This window comes from Plodia interpunctella, chromosome 5 (genome assembly GCF_027563975.2).
Source record: "Plodia interpunctella isolate USDA-ARS_2022_Savannah chromosome 5, ilPloInte3.2, whole genome shotgun sequence".
NCBI classification, from domain to species: domain Eukaryota; kingdom Metazoa; phylum Arthropoda; class Insecta; order Lepidoptera; family Pyralidae; genus Plodia; species Plodia interpunctella.
In genome coordinates, this window is record NC_071298.1 from 6,820,597 (window position 1) to 6,834,609 (window position 14,013).

Here is a 14,013-nt window from a genome sequence, read left to right on the forward strand (position 1 = left end):
ACGTGAGAAATTTTATACAAATGCCATCTTGAAGGCATTGAAGTTGCGCTGGGATCCAGGCGGATCCCAGGTCACTCTGGTGTTTTTGAAAACGAAGCAGTAGACAGTCTTGCAAAACAGGCAATCCATTTGGGCTCAGAAAAATATAATATATGGCTCCCTCGAGATCGAGAACAAACAGCTCAAACAACATTATACATGCATTGGAGTTCCTTCTGGTTAAATAATGCACATAAAGCGAAACATTTTTCAAAGATTCAACCTGACATTCCTCTCAAACCCTGGTTCAATAAATACCGCTCCATCCACAAACATCCCACTTCTACTGTTATTAGACTTCGTACATGTCATGCAGGTATTTCTAGCTAAAATAAGAATTAAAGTCTACTCGCTATGTGAATACGGCCTAGACGAGGGTACACCTGATCACATATTTTTTGAATGCTCTAAATTTTCTCCATCTCTATACGACTTGCTTCCCCTTTATGTCCCAAGACCTGTAAATATGCAAATTCTATTAACATTAGTTTTCTCCTCATTTATAATTATATTGACAAAATTGAACCGAAACCTGTACGTTCTGCATTATTTGGTCAACTATGGTCATAAACTAATATAAACTTGATTTTGACTAAAGATCTTACATGTATGAAGTCCATATTTTAATAACTCTTCACGTGTTCCGAGCTTTTTCGACCGTTTACTTGCTCGAAAATTTTACAGCGTTTTCCCATAGACGGTTTCCCATAGTTTTCGAAATTTTTTATCTTACTGTTTGCAGTTTGCTGCTGGCAATATTGCTTGCCTTATCGTATCTATAGAGTTTGCGATTGTCTGTGATATTTCTAAAAAAAAAAATTAAAAAATCCTTGTTCTTGTAATGTGAAAATTATATTTTGTTTAAAAATTAATTCAAATCAAATTTAAAAATAATACAACTTAAGTGATATTGAAATATTGGTTAATTTAAGCTTGGTCATCTAAAATTCTAATTATATACTATGTCACACGTAACTGACATGAAAGTTCTCTTCTCTAGGTTATTTTCTATGAAGAATGGGTAAGTTTTGGCTAAAGACTGACTTTATTATGATTTTAATCGAATTCAGTCTTTTTTCTCATCTCGATAAGAAAACAGACTGAATTGTGTTATTGCTTTCACTAGTGGCAGTAACACTATTTTTATTTTTTCAGTATTTGCCATTCTATTTGTCGAGTGAACCAAAACATTCTTGTATAAAAGATAATTAAATATCCTGAAAAGCAATGATTTATATGGTTGCTTTTGCATATTTAATTCTCTTTCAATGTAATATGATTGTTACCATGTGTAGCAGTTAAACAAACAGGCAGTACACAGTATGGATGTGGTGTGGATTGTACTTAAGCTGTAGCAAAAGACTGATTTTCAGCATCATCAATTCAAAGATCATCCATTAGTTGTTCTTTGAAAGGGTAATAAGCAAAGATTATTTTTTAATTTCAGGCTAAACAATCCCAGATGGTGGATCAGAAAGTACAGCCATGAAGTGGAAAATCCTGCACAACCATTACCAAAAGGCAGTGTGACCCCCCTTCCTCCCTTGTCTGAGCCAATATCCAGTCTACCACCAGTGATCTATTCTACTGCCAAGTCTGAAGATGCTGTCACAGAAGTGACCACATTGAGTAACGGTCTCAGGGTAGCATCAGAAAAAAAGTTTGGCCAATTTTGTACTGCTGGTGGTAAGTATTGTGTAAAGGAGAGACAATTAACGTCTCTTATTCTTTACCCATTTTAGTTGGGGTTGATGGCAAATTCGTAAATGTTATTTTAGATAATGTGGAAATAGGAGGATCTCAATAGTGTTTTATATCAGTTGGAAGGCATGTTAAACCTTTGGTAACAATTGTATTTGCTGTTGTTAAAACCTACCCAATGCAGATTGCATTGGGTCTGTGTGGTGAGTCATGACCCATACTATCAACCCATCTTTAAGAACGACCAGCGCCCCAGCAGAAGGCACATTATGGTGGATTATGATGTAGAAAGAAATAGGAAAATGTTTTCTATACTTCTAACAGGTATACTTCTAGTAGGTTTCTGGTATATTTTAATTATGATGATTTTACATGATGCAATAATAGGATGATATGTTGTTTTTCAGTTGTGATTGATTCAGGTCCACGATATGAAGTGGAATATTCAAATGGTATATGCCATTTTCTTGAAAAATTAAGTTTTGGGGTGAGTATTACTTCAAAGTTTTTTCCATATTAGATAATTTATTTAGTAATGTTTTGTGATTTTGACGTGTCAGTGCTTTGATCAATGGCCGCAAGTCAAAATCCTTCTACATTTTTGTAATATAAAATTCTTAAAATAAAAGTGCAAACTTAATTTCTTCATGTTGCAAAATATCTACACCTCAGATGGCCAGACTTGATCTATGCAAAATAATAATCAATTCTCAAAAAACCCATGTCTCAAAATAATAAAGTGTTTGGTACTGTCCTACTGTCTGAAAGAAGATAGAAATTCATTAATATTTAACAACACCTTAAGACAATTTTTTCCTATTATTTTTCAACTAATTGAGTATGGAAAAAGCTTATTTTTAATGAAATGATTTCAGGCAACACATAAATTCCCTACTCGTGATGTCATGCTGCTCGAGTTGGAGAGGCATGGTGGTATTTGTGATTGCCAGGGCTCCCGTGACACTACCGTATATGCTACCAGTGCAGATTCTCGGGGTCTTGAGGCTGTGACACAGGTACCTATTCATGTAGCTGTTATTTTTGCTCTGCTTAAAGTATTATAGAAGTTGCAAAATTCTAATTATTTATTAAATTTTAATTTCAATGTGTAAATGAAAAATGAAAATTTCTTTTTATTATAAAAAAAAAAAAATTTAACCAATGAATAGTTGCAATGCATAGTTGACAGAGACATTAACATTTCTTTTATTTTATTTCTAAGGTATTAGCAGAAGTGACATTGAGGCCACAACTCTCCACAGAGGAAATAGAATCAGCTAGACAAGCAGTGGCGTTTGAATTAGAAACACTGTCAATGAGACCAGAACAGGAAACTATTTTGATGGATATGATACATGCAGTAAGTTTATACATATGTCCCATTTTTTTATAAACTTAAAAATATGCTGCTTATCATAAGCACTAGTTAATATTTTGAGTACTGTGGATATACATACATGATTGAACGCTGACGACCGTGCGAAGTGGAGACGAAAAAGGAAAGTGGTCTCTGGCTCTGATGCTGAACGGCTATGGAAGGAACCGTAGACACTCAGATAAGAGAGAGAATGCTGTGGCGATACCTAATACATGCAAGTTGCACACTGAACATTGTAAAAGACATACTCGTATCTCAGACTATATACTCATGTAATATTAATAAAAGTTGTATTTTAGGCTGCATACAAAGACAACACACTTGGATTACCAAAGATTTGCCCATATGAGACAGTTATGAAAATAGACAGGGGCATCATTGTGAATTATCTAAAGAACCATTACACTCCTGACAGGATGGTTGTTGCTGCTGTTGGAGTAAGTACAAGTCTATGGTATTTTTAAATTATAGTTTTTTTTAGTTAGATAAATTTTATGATTAATATATTTTAATTTAAAGTAATTTTATTATGTATATTGCATTAGACATTCCTCAAATATCAAACACTAGCTGCGCCTCGGAGCTTCGCGCCCAGGGAATTGCGGCATAATAGTACCCTTTGTGTTATTCTAAGTTGTGTACCCGTGTACAAAATTTCATAATAATCCGTCCAATAGATTTTACATGAAAGTGTCAGAGACAACATACATACATCCTCACAAACTTTCGCATTTATAATATTTGTAGGATTGTTTAATTTTTAGGTAGATCATGAGCCATTTGTAGAATATGTCCAAAAATATTTTGTGGACACAAAACCTACATGGCATTCTGATGACACATTCAAGCCAAAAGTTGATAAAACTGTCGCAAAGTATACAGGAGGAATGCAGCAGGTATGTTGATTTGAAATGATGATTAAATCCTACAGTTAGTAATAGAAAATATTTCAAATATGGGACGGGTTAGTTTCATGTTTTAAAAAATCCTGGTCACATGTATTTTCAGTGCAATAAATTGTATATACATTTTTTTTAATGAATTTAGTGCCGACTCCTTATAAAAATGAATAACTCGTGCAAAAATATTTATAATGAGTAATTACAAGAACTCATAATCTTACTTTGTTTATAAATTAAAAACATTGGTTTAACAAAAAAAAAACGTGTACTTCAAAATTATGTTGCCATCTCTGGCTGAAGAATATGTATTTTTTTATTATTTCAGGATGAATGTGAGATCCCTTTGTATCCTGGCTCTGATTTGCCCGAATTATCACATGTTGTCATTGGCCTAGAAAGTGAGTAATTCTCTAATTCTCATTCGTTTGTGAATGCATTAGCTGCATGGAATCTCACTGTACTCTTTGAATTTGATTAGTGGAATTGTATTGTGAAATTGTAAAACAATGATGAAATCAGGTCTTGTTCGTTTGAAATAACTTTATTGCACATAAAATCTATTTTTCGTTTTCTAATTGTTTGTACGTTTGCATTTATCCAAGGATTTTTTTCCCGCTGCATCATCTCTTGATTGACTGACGGTAGAACAAGCCGCAGGCTTTTTTTTATGATATAAAAGCGAACGTACGCTTTTATATCATAAAAAAAATGCAGACATTAAAAAATACTACTATGTGCTGTGCTGTACTGTGACTGTGCCAGGATGTGCCATAAGTAAAGAAATAAATGTATATCAGGTTGTTCGCACGGCGACGCCGACTTCGTGGCGACGTGCGTGCTCAACATGATGATGGGCGGCGGCGGCTCCTTCTCGGCCGGCGGGCCCGGCAAGGGCATGTACACCAGGCTCTACACCAATGTGCTCAACAGGTGACGGCATTACTATTGTACATTGGCTTCAACTAGATTTATATTAATACCCTCCTCCCTCCATGGTAATTTTACATAAACTTAATTTTCGTTACAATACGAACGGCTTGAAAATTTTTGTGTTTGTCAAGTTTTACTTACTACTTCACGATTAAACTTTACTTTTATACGTGAAATTTCTGACGAAATTAACGTCGTGACCGTGTTTTATATTTATGTAGTTGCGAAATGAAAATAAGGCTTTAATGCTAAAATAAGCCTAAGAAATTACAACAACATTCAACAAAAAATACTGTGAAGATTATGGAGTTATTAGCTTAGTGAAATTAATTGAAGTGTATATCTTATTGCAGGTACCATTGGATGTTCAACGCGACCGCTTACAACCACGCATACAGTGACACAGGTCTGTTCTGTGTCCACGCCGCGTCGCCGCCAAACCGTATTTATGACACTTCAATAGTGATTGCTAGAGAGCTTGCCAATATGGCAGGGAAAGTCGGCGATGCGGAATTAAGAGTGAGTTTCACGTGTTTTTTATGTAGCCAAATTTTGCTTGTAAGATCCTGCCTAAAAAAGGCTACTACAAAAATTAAATCAGCAGCTAATTTTTCCATTGAAATGATCTGACAGCATTTCTGAAACATTTTCAATCCTAGTGTGCTCTCAGCATATTTTAGGTAATATTTTTTAAAATCCTGGTGTGCCCAAGCATATTTTAGGTAATTTTTGTCAATGCTAGTATGCTCACAGCTATTTATGGCTGGAATATTTTGTTTTGTTCTTAATTATTTTTATATATTATGCGAAATTGTTATTACAGAGAGCCAAAACCCAACTTCAGTCAATGCTGTTGATGAATTTGGAAGCGAGACCCGTGGTGTTTGAAGATGTCGGTCGCCAAGTGCTGGCTACTGGCAAACGAAAACCGCCATCATTCTTTATCAATGAAATAGGTATGTTTTGTTCCCTATTGTTTTCTGCAAAAGATTATTTGTAGATACTTTATTGTATACACGTATGTTTTTAGTTCAAACATGTTACTATGTTAAAGATACCTTTTCTACTTCGGAAGACTTCAGTCGCACCCTAGCGCCACCATGACATTGTCTTATAGCATTACATATGCACACATGATATTACATGTATACATAATTTAATTTTTGCTAAAATGCGAAAGTATGTTACCTCTTCACGCATTATGTACTGGACCGATTGTTATGGTTGGTACACGAGTAGAAAATAACCTGGAATAACACAGGGTACTTTTTATCCCGAAATTCCCAAGGAAACGAAGTCCCGGGGTGTAGCTAGTAATAAATAAATAAAACTTGTTTGCTCAGTAGTATAAAGGGAAAAAAATGTGATGGTGGCGCTAGTGAGCCCATTTAAAATGCGTTCTTTTCATTTACAATGTTTGGTTTCAGAAAAAATAACAGCTGAAGACATAACCCGCGTGGCGCGGCGCATGCTGGGCGGGCGCGCGGCGGTGGCGGCGCGCGGCAAGCTGGCGCAGCTTCCCGCGCTGCAGGAGATCCAGGCCAACATCTCCTCCGTCGGCGACGCGCCGCAGGGGCGACGCATCAACCTCTTCCGCGCTTAGTTACGACATTCACCGACATTACATTGTTAAATAAATTTAGAGTTCTATTATATATCACGTGTTTTATTTTTACTTTTGATTTTTATTGAGTAATGGGCAATCAATGAAATTTTTCGAAGTGCCTGAATATTTTTCTGCTGATAGGAATAACATGACATAATGTCAGGGAAAAGTTTCAGAATTTTCAGTTGTGCCAATAAATTATAAAAATATAAATTCTGAATGGGTGGGATTATACAAACCCGATAATTATAATGTCACTTTAATTAATCAGTTTTATCTAGTTGGAAAATAGCCGATTATAATGTACTTCTATATGTACGTATTTTGACCCAGCCTAATAGATGGCGAAACAAATATTGCTTTTGATTAAAGTGTTTCGCGGATCCTGGGCTGCGAACTGGGATAAAGTTCTAAGATGAGAACGAGACTAGGATGTATAATTCAAAAATAAATATAACAAGAATTTTAAAACAAATAACTATATTGCACTATGTACAGTCTTAAAAATAATCAACATTTTTAGAAGTTAGTGGGAAGTCTTCAAGTCTTGGGAGTTGTGTTAGTGATTAATTCTAATTTAATACGTAAATAAATCCGGTTTAAACCTGTATAAAATAAAAGAGTGATTCTATTACTTCATTCAATATCTGACCTCGAAAAATCCTTACAAAGTGTTGGGAAGTCTTCAAGATGTGTTAGTAATTAAGTCTATGTAAATAAATCCGGTTTCAACCTGTATAAAATAAAAAAGTGATTCTATTACTTCAGTCAACAACTGACAAAAAAAACAAAGTGGCCCTAAGCATGCTGTGCAGTCTTATCCTAATTATATGTCTTTCTCTTAGCTTCTAATTATTTCTTATGCCAAAGCTAGAGTTGACCATTGTTACGTATAGATATTACACATGCACTTAGGCTAATCTGCAAATCGAATTGACCATTTTGATGTTCATGGCCACAATTATTTTCTGTTCAATTCTCCTGAGCCAATTTGACGGCAGTTTTCGCAGCTTCGTCAGCGTCATTGATGATGGTCAACGGAAGTCCCGATTCCTCGAGTATTTTCTTCGCGGCTTGAGCATTGGTGCCTTCCAGCCTGATCACCATAGGATGTTTAGGAGGATTTTTCTTGCACGCCGCCACGATACCGTTGGCAACCGTTGCACAATTGACAATTCCTGAAAAATGCTAATTTGAAAATGGATATGTGTTATGGTATGACGAACATTTTATATGTTATAACTTCTGGGAAACGTGTAATAAATAGGTATGTATAGTTCGACCTTTTAAATGAGTTCACAGGGTACAGAGGGATGGGGATAAATGACAAAGAGCATCAAAGCCAAATCAATTTTTTTTGATAATAATTGGCTTTTAAAATATATAAAAATGTATGAAGATATTTAAATAATCAAACACGATAATTAAATGTCACTTCAGTTTTATTAATTACGAGATTTACTATTTTGGTGTCTCATTAAAGTATATTAGAAATACTTTTTGACTCCAAAATCCGTGACGTCACAATACATTGTCATACAAGCTTAATGTAAAATTTAGTTTTTGACATTAGAAAAAAAGTATCTTAATCTTATTTGACTAGTCGGAGAATAGGCAATTCTAGATTAATAGATTTCTTTACGATACAATTTCACCTTAAAAAATATTGTTTTATGAATAATGAAGTAAACAAACCTGCAAAAACATTCACAAATACGGTCTTCACTTTAGGGTCTGATTCGAGGATTTTCAAAGCTGCTGAAACTTGTGATTCACCGACTCCACCACCAAGATCTAGGAAGTTGGCAGGTCTGCCGCCGTTGAGATTGATGAGGTCCATGGTAGCCATGGCCAGACCCGCGCCATTGACCATGCAACCAATGCTGCCATCCATATCAATGTAAACCAAGTTATATGAAGCCGCTTCTCTCTGTTAGAAAGTGTATGTTTTGTTTAATTGTTATTTTTTTTAGTTAGACTGTGTGTGTAAATATGCAAAATATGTGTGTGTAAATAATAGAAATGTTATGTCCTAATGATATGGTCATTTGGGATTGCATCTAATGCTAATGATAAAGTTATAAAGCCTCAAGATGTGGTTAGCACAGTGACTATTAAAAAGCGATTACGATCTTCATATGTATCTATTAAATGCTTTAAAAATGTTAGTTGCAAAAAAAAGATAGGCCTAAAAAAATATTGACAATAAATCAATGAGATAATGTATGATAAAAATCATGAGTGATAAAGTAAAAACAAGAGTGATAAAAACTGACATAAAATATTGTGAGTTTGTAACTTTTTTAGAGCAACTGATATTGCATAATGACAGTGTATTTATTATTCGGCTATATGGTTGCAAAGGTCAATATTTTTATAGCAAGTGTACATTGCCTTGCTAGATTACATCACATAATTATTTAATATACATAATATCTAAAAATACTTGGTATTGTCTTGTTAGATGCATGCTAGTTTCATTCTCTCTTTGAGATTTTTTTTGGAATTTGCCTTTTGAATAACCCATTGTAATATATAAATATATTTTATTAAATTAATTATTATTTATATTTTCGAAAATATATTCTATTCTGGATCATTTTTATTTTGGTCATAGTACTGTACTTACTTCTCTGGGATCAGTTTCGGAAACATCATCAAGAGCAAATATGTCCTTCTGTCTGAACTGGGCATTGTCATCAAAATTGATCTTAGCATCCACTGCGACCACCCTGCCATCATCAGTCTCCACCAAGGGATTGATTTCCAGTTGTGTAGCATCCACCTAGAATGTAAATGTAGTTTTTTATTATTTATAAATTCAAAAATAAAACCAGGTAAATAGGTATATGAGGAATCACTCACTTATAAGATTGTGCTATAAGAATTATAAAACACAACACAACAAAATACCTTAAAATGCTGATTAAAATACCTAAATTTATATATTTATAATTCTTATTATTATAATTCCTTACATGTAATTGATAAAATTGAAGTATTATACTCAAATACCTACCTATATGATGGATTAACAGTTAAAATATAGCAATAAATGTTAAAAGATAAATGTGATTGGTATTCTTAAAAAAAATGTTCCATCATTACAGATTCTGTGTCATGAAGCCTGAAAACATTTAATCACTGGAATTGGTACAATATGTATAATTACATACCTATTTAACAAATTCCAGTAACTGAGTTACACATAAGAAAATGCATACCTTTAAAAATAAATCCCATAATTTCTTAATTTCATCTGCACATTTTTTCTTTAATGCACCTTTGAATTCCAAAAATTCAGCTACTTCATTTGCAATTTTATCTGTGACTCCTTCATAGATATCTATGGGAACAGTCTTCAGTAAATGAGGGGTCTCCTCAGCTACAGCCTCAATATCCATACCTCCTGCTGGAGATGCTACCAATGCTGCTCCATTGTAACTCCTCTCCATAAGAATACTTAAGTAAGTCTCTCTTTTTATTGTCACACTCTCTGCCACCATGACCTTATCTACTTTTATGCCATCTTTAGGGGTTTGTTTTGTTATTAACTTATGACCAATCATATTTTTGGCTAAATCCACTATTTCATTGGGATTTTTCGTCAAATGTACACCACCCTTAAATCCATTATCAAAATGACCTTTTCCTCTGCCGCCAGCCAAAATTTGTGCCTTAACGACATATTCATTTGCTCTAAATCCAGAAAGTGCCTTTGGATTAAGAGAATCGTCTAAAATACGAAAGTCTTGAACTGTTACTTGGTGTTTCCGTAATAAATCTTTACTATGGTATTCTTGCAAATTTAAGTTTCTTCTGATGGTTACTTGTGAGCCATAATTAGGCCTCAAAACCGATAGTGTTTTTAAGCTCCTGGTGTTTTTTAGAGCAGCCATAGCGAACTTTGAACACTAGAAGATAACCTAAAAATACAAGTAAATGTAGTAAAGTACCTAATAGTATGCTTATATTATATTATAGGAAAAACTACCTACCAAGTATATATCACTTTGACGAGAATTTGTGTAAAACTTGGATTTGGATTGTTTTGTTCTCATTAGATAGATAGGTATCTATCTAGGTAGGTTAAAAAACTCGGGATATTTATTTATTTCAGGGGAGGGAGAGGAAACGCAAGGGGGGGGGGGAAAGATCAAGGATGGAAAATGAACTGTCAAAAAAGGTCAATACCTATCCATTTTTTATCATAAGCGTATACGATAAGGTTTAAAATCCATCTTCAATTTATATAAACTTGACGAGTGTCTCATTTCTTCTCATCTTTGTATTAATTAACACGAACATCTCTTTCTTGTGTAAGCGAAATAGAAAAAATAACAACAGAGAATGGAAATTCATGAAATATATATTCTGATATCTATGGTGTGTATGTACCCGTACGTACAACGAAGTACTTAATTAAAATCCATGCAACAGAAACTGTCGTGGTTTATAGCTGTCTCTCTCTACCTTCCAGACTATATTTACACTTTGGCGGTTAAGTTGGCACTACTTTTATTTTACATGGCAACCCACAAAAAATATTTTACCAACCTATAATTACTAACTGATGTCGAGCTTCCTTTTCTCGTGTACTTTTGACAGCACGAGGTTATAATTTCTATTTTGCAATAGAAAAAGTATGTATTTTCGAGTGTTTTAAAGTATACGTATAACACTTTGGTGAGTGTAAACATATACTAACGACCATTCTTTATATTTTAGATAACAATGGCTGAAGAAAATTGGAATGATGAAATTGAAGCTGGCAGCATGGCTGTGGAAAGCATGCCACTGCCCCAGGCGGCTGACATCCCCGAAATCAAACTGTTCGGCCGATGGAGCTGTTATGATGTGCAAGTGTCTGATATGTCCCTCCAAGATTACATTTCTGTTAAGGAGAAATATGCTAAATATTTACCGCACTCTGCCGGTAGGTACGCTCACAAGCGTTTCCGAAAAGCTCAGTGCCCTATCGTTGAACGACTCACCAACTCATTGATGATGCATGGGCGCAACAACGGCAAGAAATTGATGGCAGTGCGCATTGTTAAACACGCATTTGAAATTATTCACCTACTCACCGGAGAAAACCCACTGCAGGTTCTTGTGACAGCGATCATAAACTCTGGCCCACGCGAAGACTCGACTAGGATTGGTCGTGCCGGTACCGTACGTCGCCAGGCTGTGGATGTGTCCCCACTCCGTCGTGTAAACCAGGCAATCTGGTTGCTGTGCACAGGAGCTCGTGAAGCTGCATTCAGGAACATTAAGACTATTGCCGAGTGTGTGGCAGATGAGCTCATCAATGCTGCTAAGGGTTCATCAAATTCTTATGCCATTAAGAAAAAGGATGAGTTGGAGCGAGTTGCCAAGTCCAACCGTTAATACCTAAGGACAAGTCTGAATAAAAAAGTAATAAAACATCCTAATTCGTTTTATTTTTAATAACATGAAGATAATTAAAAAAAATGACACTTGTCTATAAACCCCTTGGCATCAAAGTGTTCAAACTGCAATCATAAGCTGCACCATATATCTGCAATCATAACTGGACCAAACTTCATATAACGGAGAGGAGATTATGCTATGTTGATAATTGATTTTAATCAAAAGTATCACAGTTTTCCATTGGATTCATTATTCCAATCTACCATATTAAGATCATCATGTAAGATCTACCATGTTATTCATTAAAAAGTTAACATAATATTGTGTACTATGTGGTCTCTTTCTGTAAATATTCTTTCTGTAACTTTTGACGACCTTCGTGGCACAGTGGTAAGATTCTTGCCACTGAACCGAGAGGTCCTGGGTTCGATCCCCGGTCGGGTCATGATAGAAAATTGATCTTTTTCTGATTGGCCCAGGTCTTGGATGTTTATATGTATTTATTATAAAATATAGTATCGTTGATTTAGTATCCCATAACACAAGTCTCGAACTTACTTTGGGGCTAGCTCAATCTGTGTGATTTGTCCTAATATAATTATTATTTATTTATTTATTAAATATTATATAGGTGTGATAGTGAGAAATGATTTTGGTACTATGTTTCAACCATGGAATTAATAGGTACTCTGTAGTACTTATTAGGTAATCCATGGTTTCAACTTCTTTATGAATAATGGCATAAAAAGAAAACTGGCCACTATATGTTATTTTTACATATTATTATCCTTACGTATTTTAAAATATCTAAGGTATTCGCGATAAACACAAACTACTGCACAGATTTTCATGCGGTTTTCACCAATAGATAGTGATTCCTGAGGAAGGTTAGGGCTATAATTTATTATATTTTTACCCGAGCAAAGCCGTGACGGGCAGTATCATAATCTTTTGAGGTATTTTTTAGGTTTTGCTATATTAAAAGAAAGTAATCTTTCAATACTTGTGGCTATTTGTGATGTCTACTGTACTAAACAATACATATAATATTTAATATAACACACAATAAATTTCTAGTAAAATATATACAGTCCGATGGCTTATTTCATAAGGATTTCGTTAATATAACTTATGATACTAGTGTTCATACAAAAGTTTTGAGATATCCGATGATTTTTGCCTCGCAGAATATCCCAGAAAATTTCCGGGAGCCATCGGACTGCTGTCGGTGAACGCAAAAAACGACGTTGATCTTGCTAAGGGTCGTCAATTCAAATAGCACTTCCTTATACCATCATAAATGTGATGGTGTTATGATAAGGGAGTGGTATTTAAATTGACGATACATGTTATAAAATAAAATAAATACTGTAATAAGTTTGGGGGTAGACGATTCTGGCTCTATATAAGAGCTAGCTACTCTACTAATAGAGAGGCAAATACTTAGTCCAAACAGTATATTTAATCCGTTTATTATTATTATAGTGGTTTTAACGATTTTAACATACTGATTTTAACCCGGGTGTAGAGAACACATCTCTAGAGAATTTTCGTGCTGAATGGATGCAATGTTTCCTCAATATTAAGCATACATAAAAGAATTTAGTAGGTAGGTATAAAAAATCATTTTTAGTATTCATTTCAGGTACGGCTGTACAGCGTTGGCAGTAAAAAGCTCAAAAAGTCAAAGTTGACAGTATTGTTTTGGTTGACGGTTATGTTGTAGGGAAGGACAATCGATTTGATTTTACGAGACGAATAAATCGATACATTACTATTCGATCCGATCGTGCAGACTAAAGACAGAAAGGGATGCAAGTATATAAGAGATGCGTTCCTTTCTATAAAAACCCTAAAGCAGAATATTCCTTACGTAGGCATTAAACATTGAAACCGTCTTGTTTTTAATTAACTAAATTTAAACAATTCTAGTATATGGTGATATTGTTTTTGTCTAGGTGTCGTGTCCCACTGCTGGGCAAAGGCCTCCCCGTTATTTTTCCACTCATCTCTCTCGATTTAATAAATTTAGATCGAACTATTCTATTGCACAGACACCTGTG

At 34.6% G+C, this 14,013-nt stretch overlaps 3 protein-coding genes across 4 annotated transcripts; 2 read left to right on the plus strand and 1 right to left on the minus strand.

Annotated features, from left to right (window-relative positions):
• The first annotated feature begins 826 nt into the window (after positions 1-826).
• On the plus strand, positions 827-6,605 carry LOC128670172 (uncharacterized protein). Its single transcript, XM_053745624.2, has 12 exons — positions 827-1,060; positions 1,487-1,725; positions 2,148-2,227; positions 2,616-2,756; positions 2,963-3,100; positions 3,418-3,555; positions 3,883-4,014; positions 4,346-4,418; positions 4,818-4,950; positions 5,304-5,469; positions 5,774-5,906; positions 6,378-6,605. The coding sequence occupies exons 1-12, from the start codon at positions 1,002-1,004 to the stop codon at positions 6,551-6,553; spliced, it is 1,608 nt and encodes a 535-aa protein (XP_053601599.1). The 5' UTR covers positions 827-1,001; the 3' UTR covers positions 6,554-6,605.
• A 415-nt stretch (positions 6,606-7,020) lies between these two features.
• Positions 7,021-10,841, minus strand: ScsbetaG (Succinyl-coenzyme A synthetase beta subunit, GDP-forming). 2 transcript variants are annotated; one of them, XM_053745370.2, is made up of 5 exons: positions 10,555-10,841; positions 9,781-10,482; positions 9,186-9,341; positions 8,252-8,486; positions 7,021-7,734 (listed from the first exon to the last, which is right to left on the minus strand). In XM_053745370.2, the coding sequence occupies exons 2-5, from the start codon at positions 10,453-10,455 to the stop codon at positions 7,529-7,531; spliced, it is 1,272 nt and encodes a 423-aa protein (XP_053601345.1). In that variant the 5' UTR covers positions 10,456-10,482; positions 10,555-10,841; the 3' UTR covers positions 7,021-7,528. The 2 variants fall into 2 exon arrangements, with proteins under 2 accessions (XP_053601345.1, XP_053601346.1); XM_053745371.2 differs by having other exon boundaries at positions 7,021-7,744; positions 10,555-10,695.
• Positions 10,842-11,058: 217 nt separating this feature from the next.
• On the plus strand, positions 11,059-11,987 carry LOC128670028 (small ribosomal subunit protein uS7). Its single transcript, XM_053745373.2, has 2 exons — positions 11,059-11,199; positions 11,285-11,987. Exon 2 carries the CDS (start codon positions 11,291-11,293, stop codon positions 11,945-11,947), a length of 657 nt encoding a protein of 218 aa, XP_053601348.1. The 5' UTR covers positions 11,059-11,199; positions 11,285-11,290; the 3' UTR covers positions 11,948-11,987.
• Positions 11,988-14,013: the final 2,026 nt, after the last annotated feature.

Excerpts from the sequence above, each read along its gene's own strand:
- LOC128670172 (XM_053745624.2), top strand. The coding sequence starts at position 1,002 with ATGTCACACGTAACTGACATGAAAGTTCTCTTCTCTAGGTTATTTTCT. Across the intron at positions 3,556-3,882 it reads TGGTTGTTGCTGCTGTTGGA|GTAGATCATGAGCCATTTGT; the intron begins GTAAGTACAAGT and ends TTTAATTTTTAG. Across the intron at positions 4,015-4,345 it reads ATACAGGAGGAATGCAGCAG|GATGAATGTGAGATCCCTTT; the intron begins GTATGTTGATTT and ends TTATTATTTCAG.
- LOC128670028 (XM_053745373.2), top strand. The coding sequence starts at position 11,291 with ATGGCTGAAGAAAATTGGAATGATGAAATTGAAGCTGGCAGCATGGCT.
- ScsbetaG (XM_053745370.2), bottom strand. The coding sequence starts at position 10,455 with ATGGCTGCTCTAAAAAACACCAGGAGCTTAAAAACACTATCGGTTTTG. Across the intron at positions 9,342-9,780 it reads TATGGGATTTATTTTTAAAG|GTGGATGCTACACAACTGGA; the intron begins GTATGCATTTTC and ends TTTACATTCTAG. Across the intron at positions 7,735-8,251 it reads ATTTGTGAATGTTTTTGCAG|GAATTGTCAATTGTGCAACG; the intron begins GTTTGTTTACTT and ends AGCATTTTTCAG.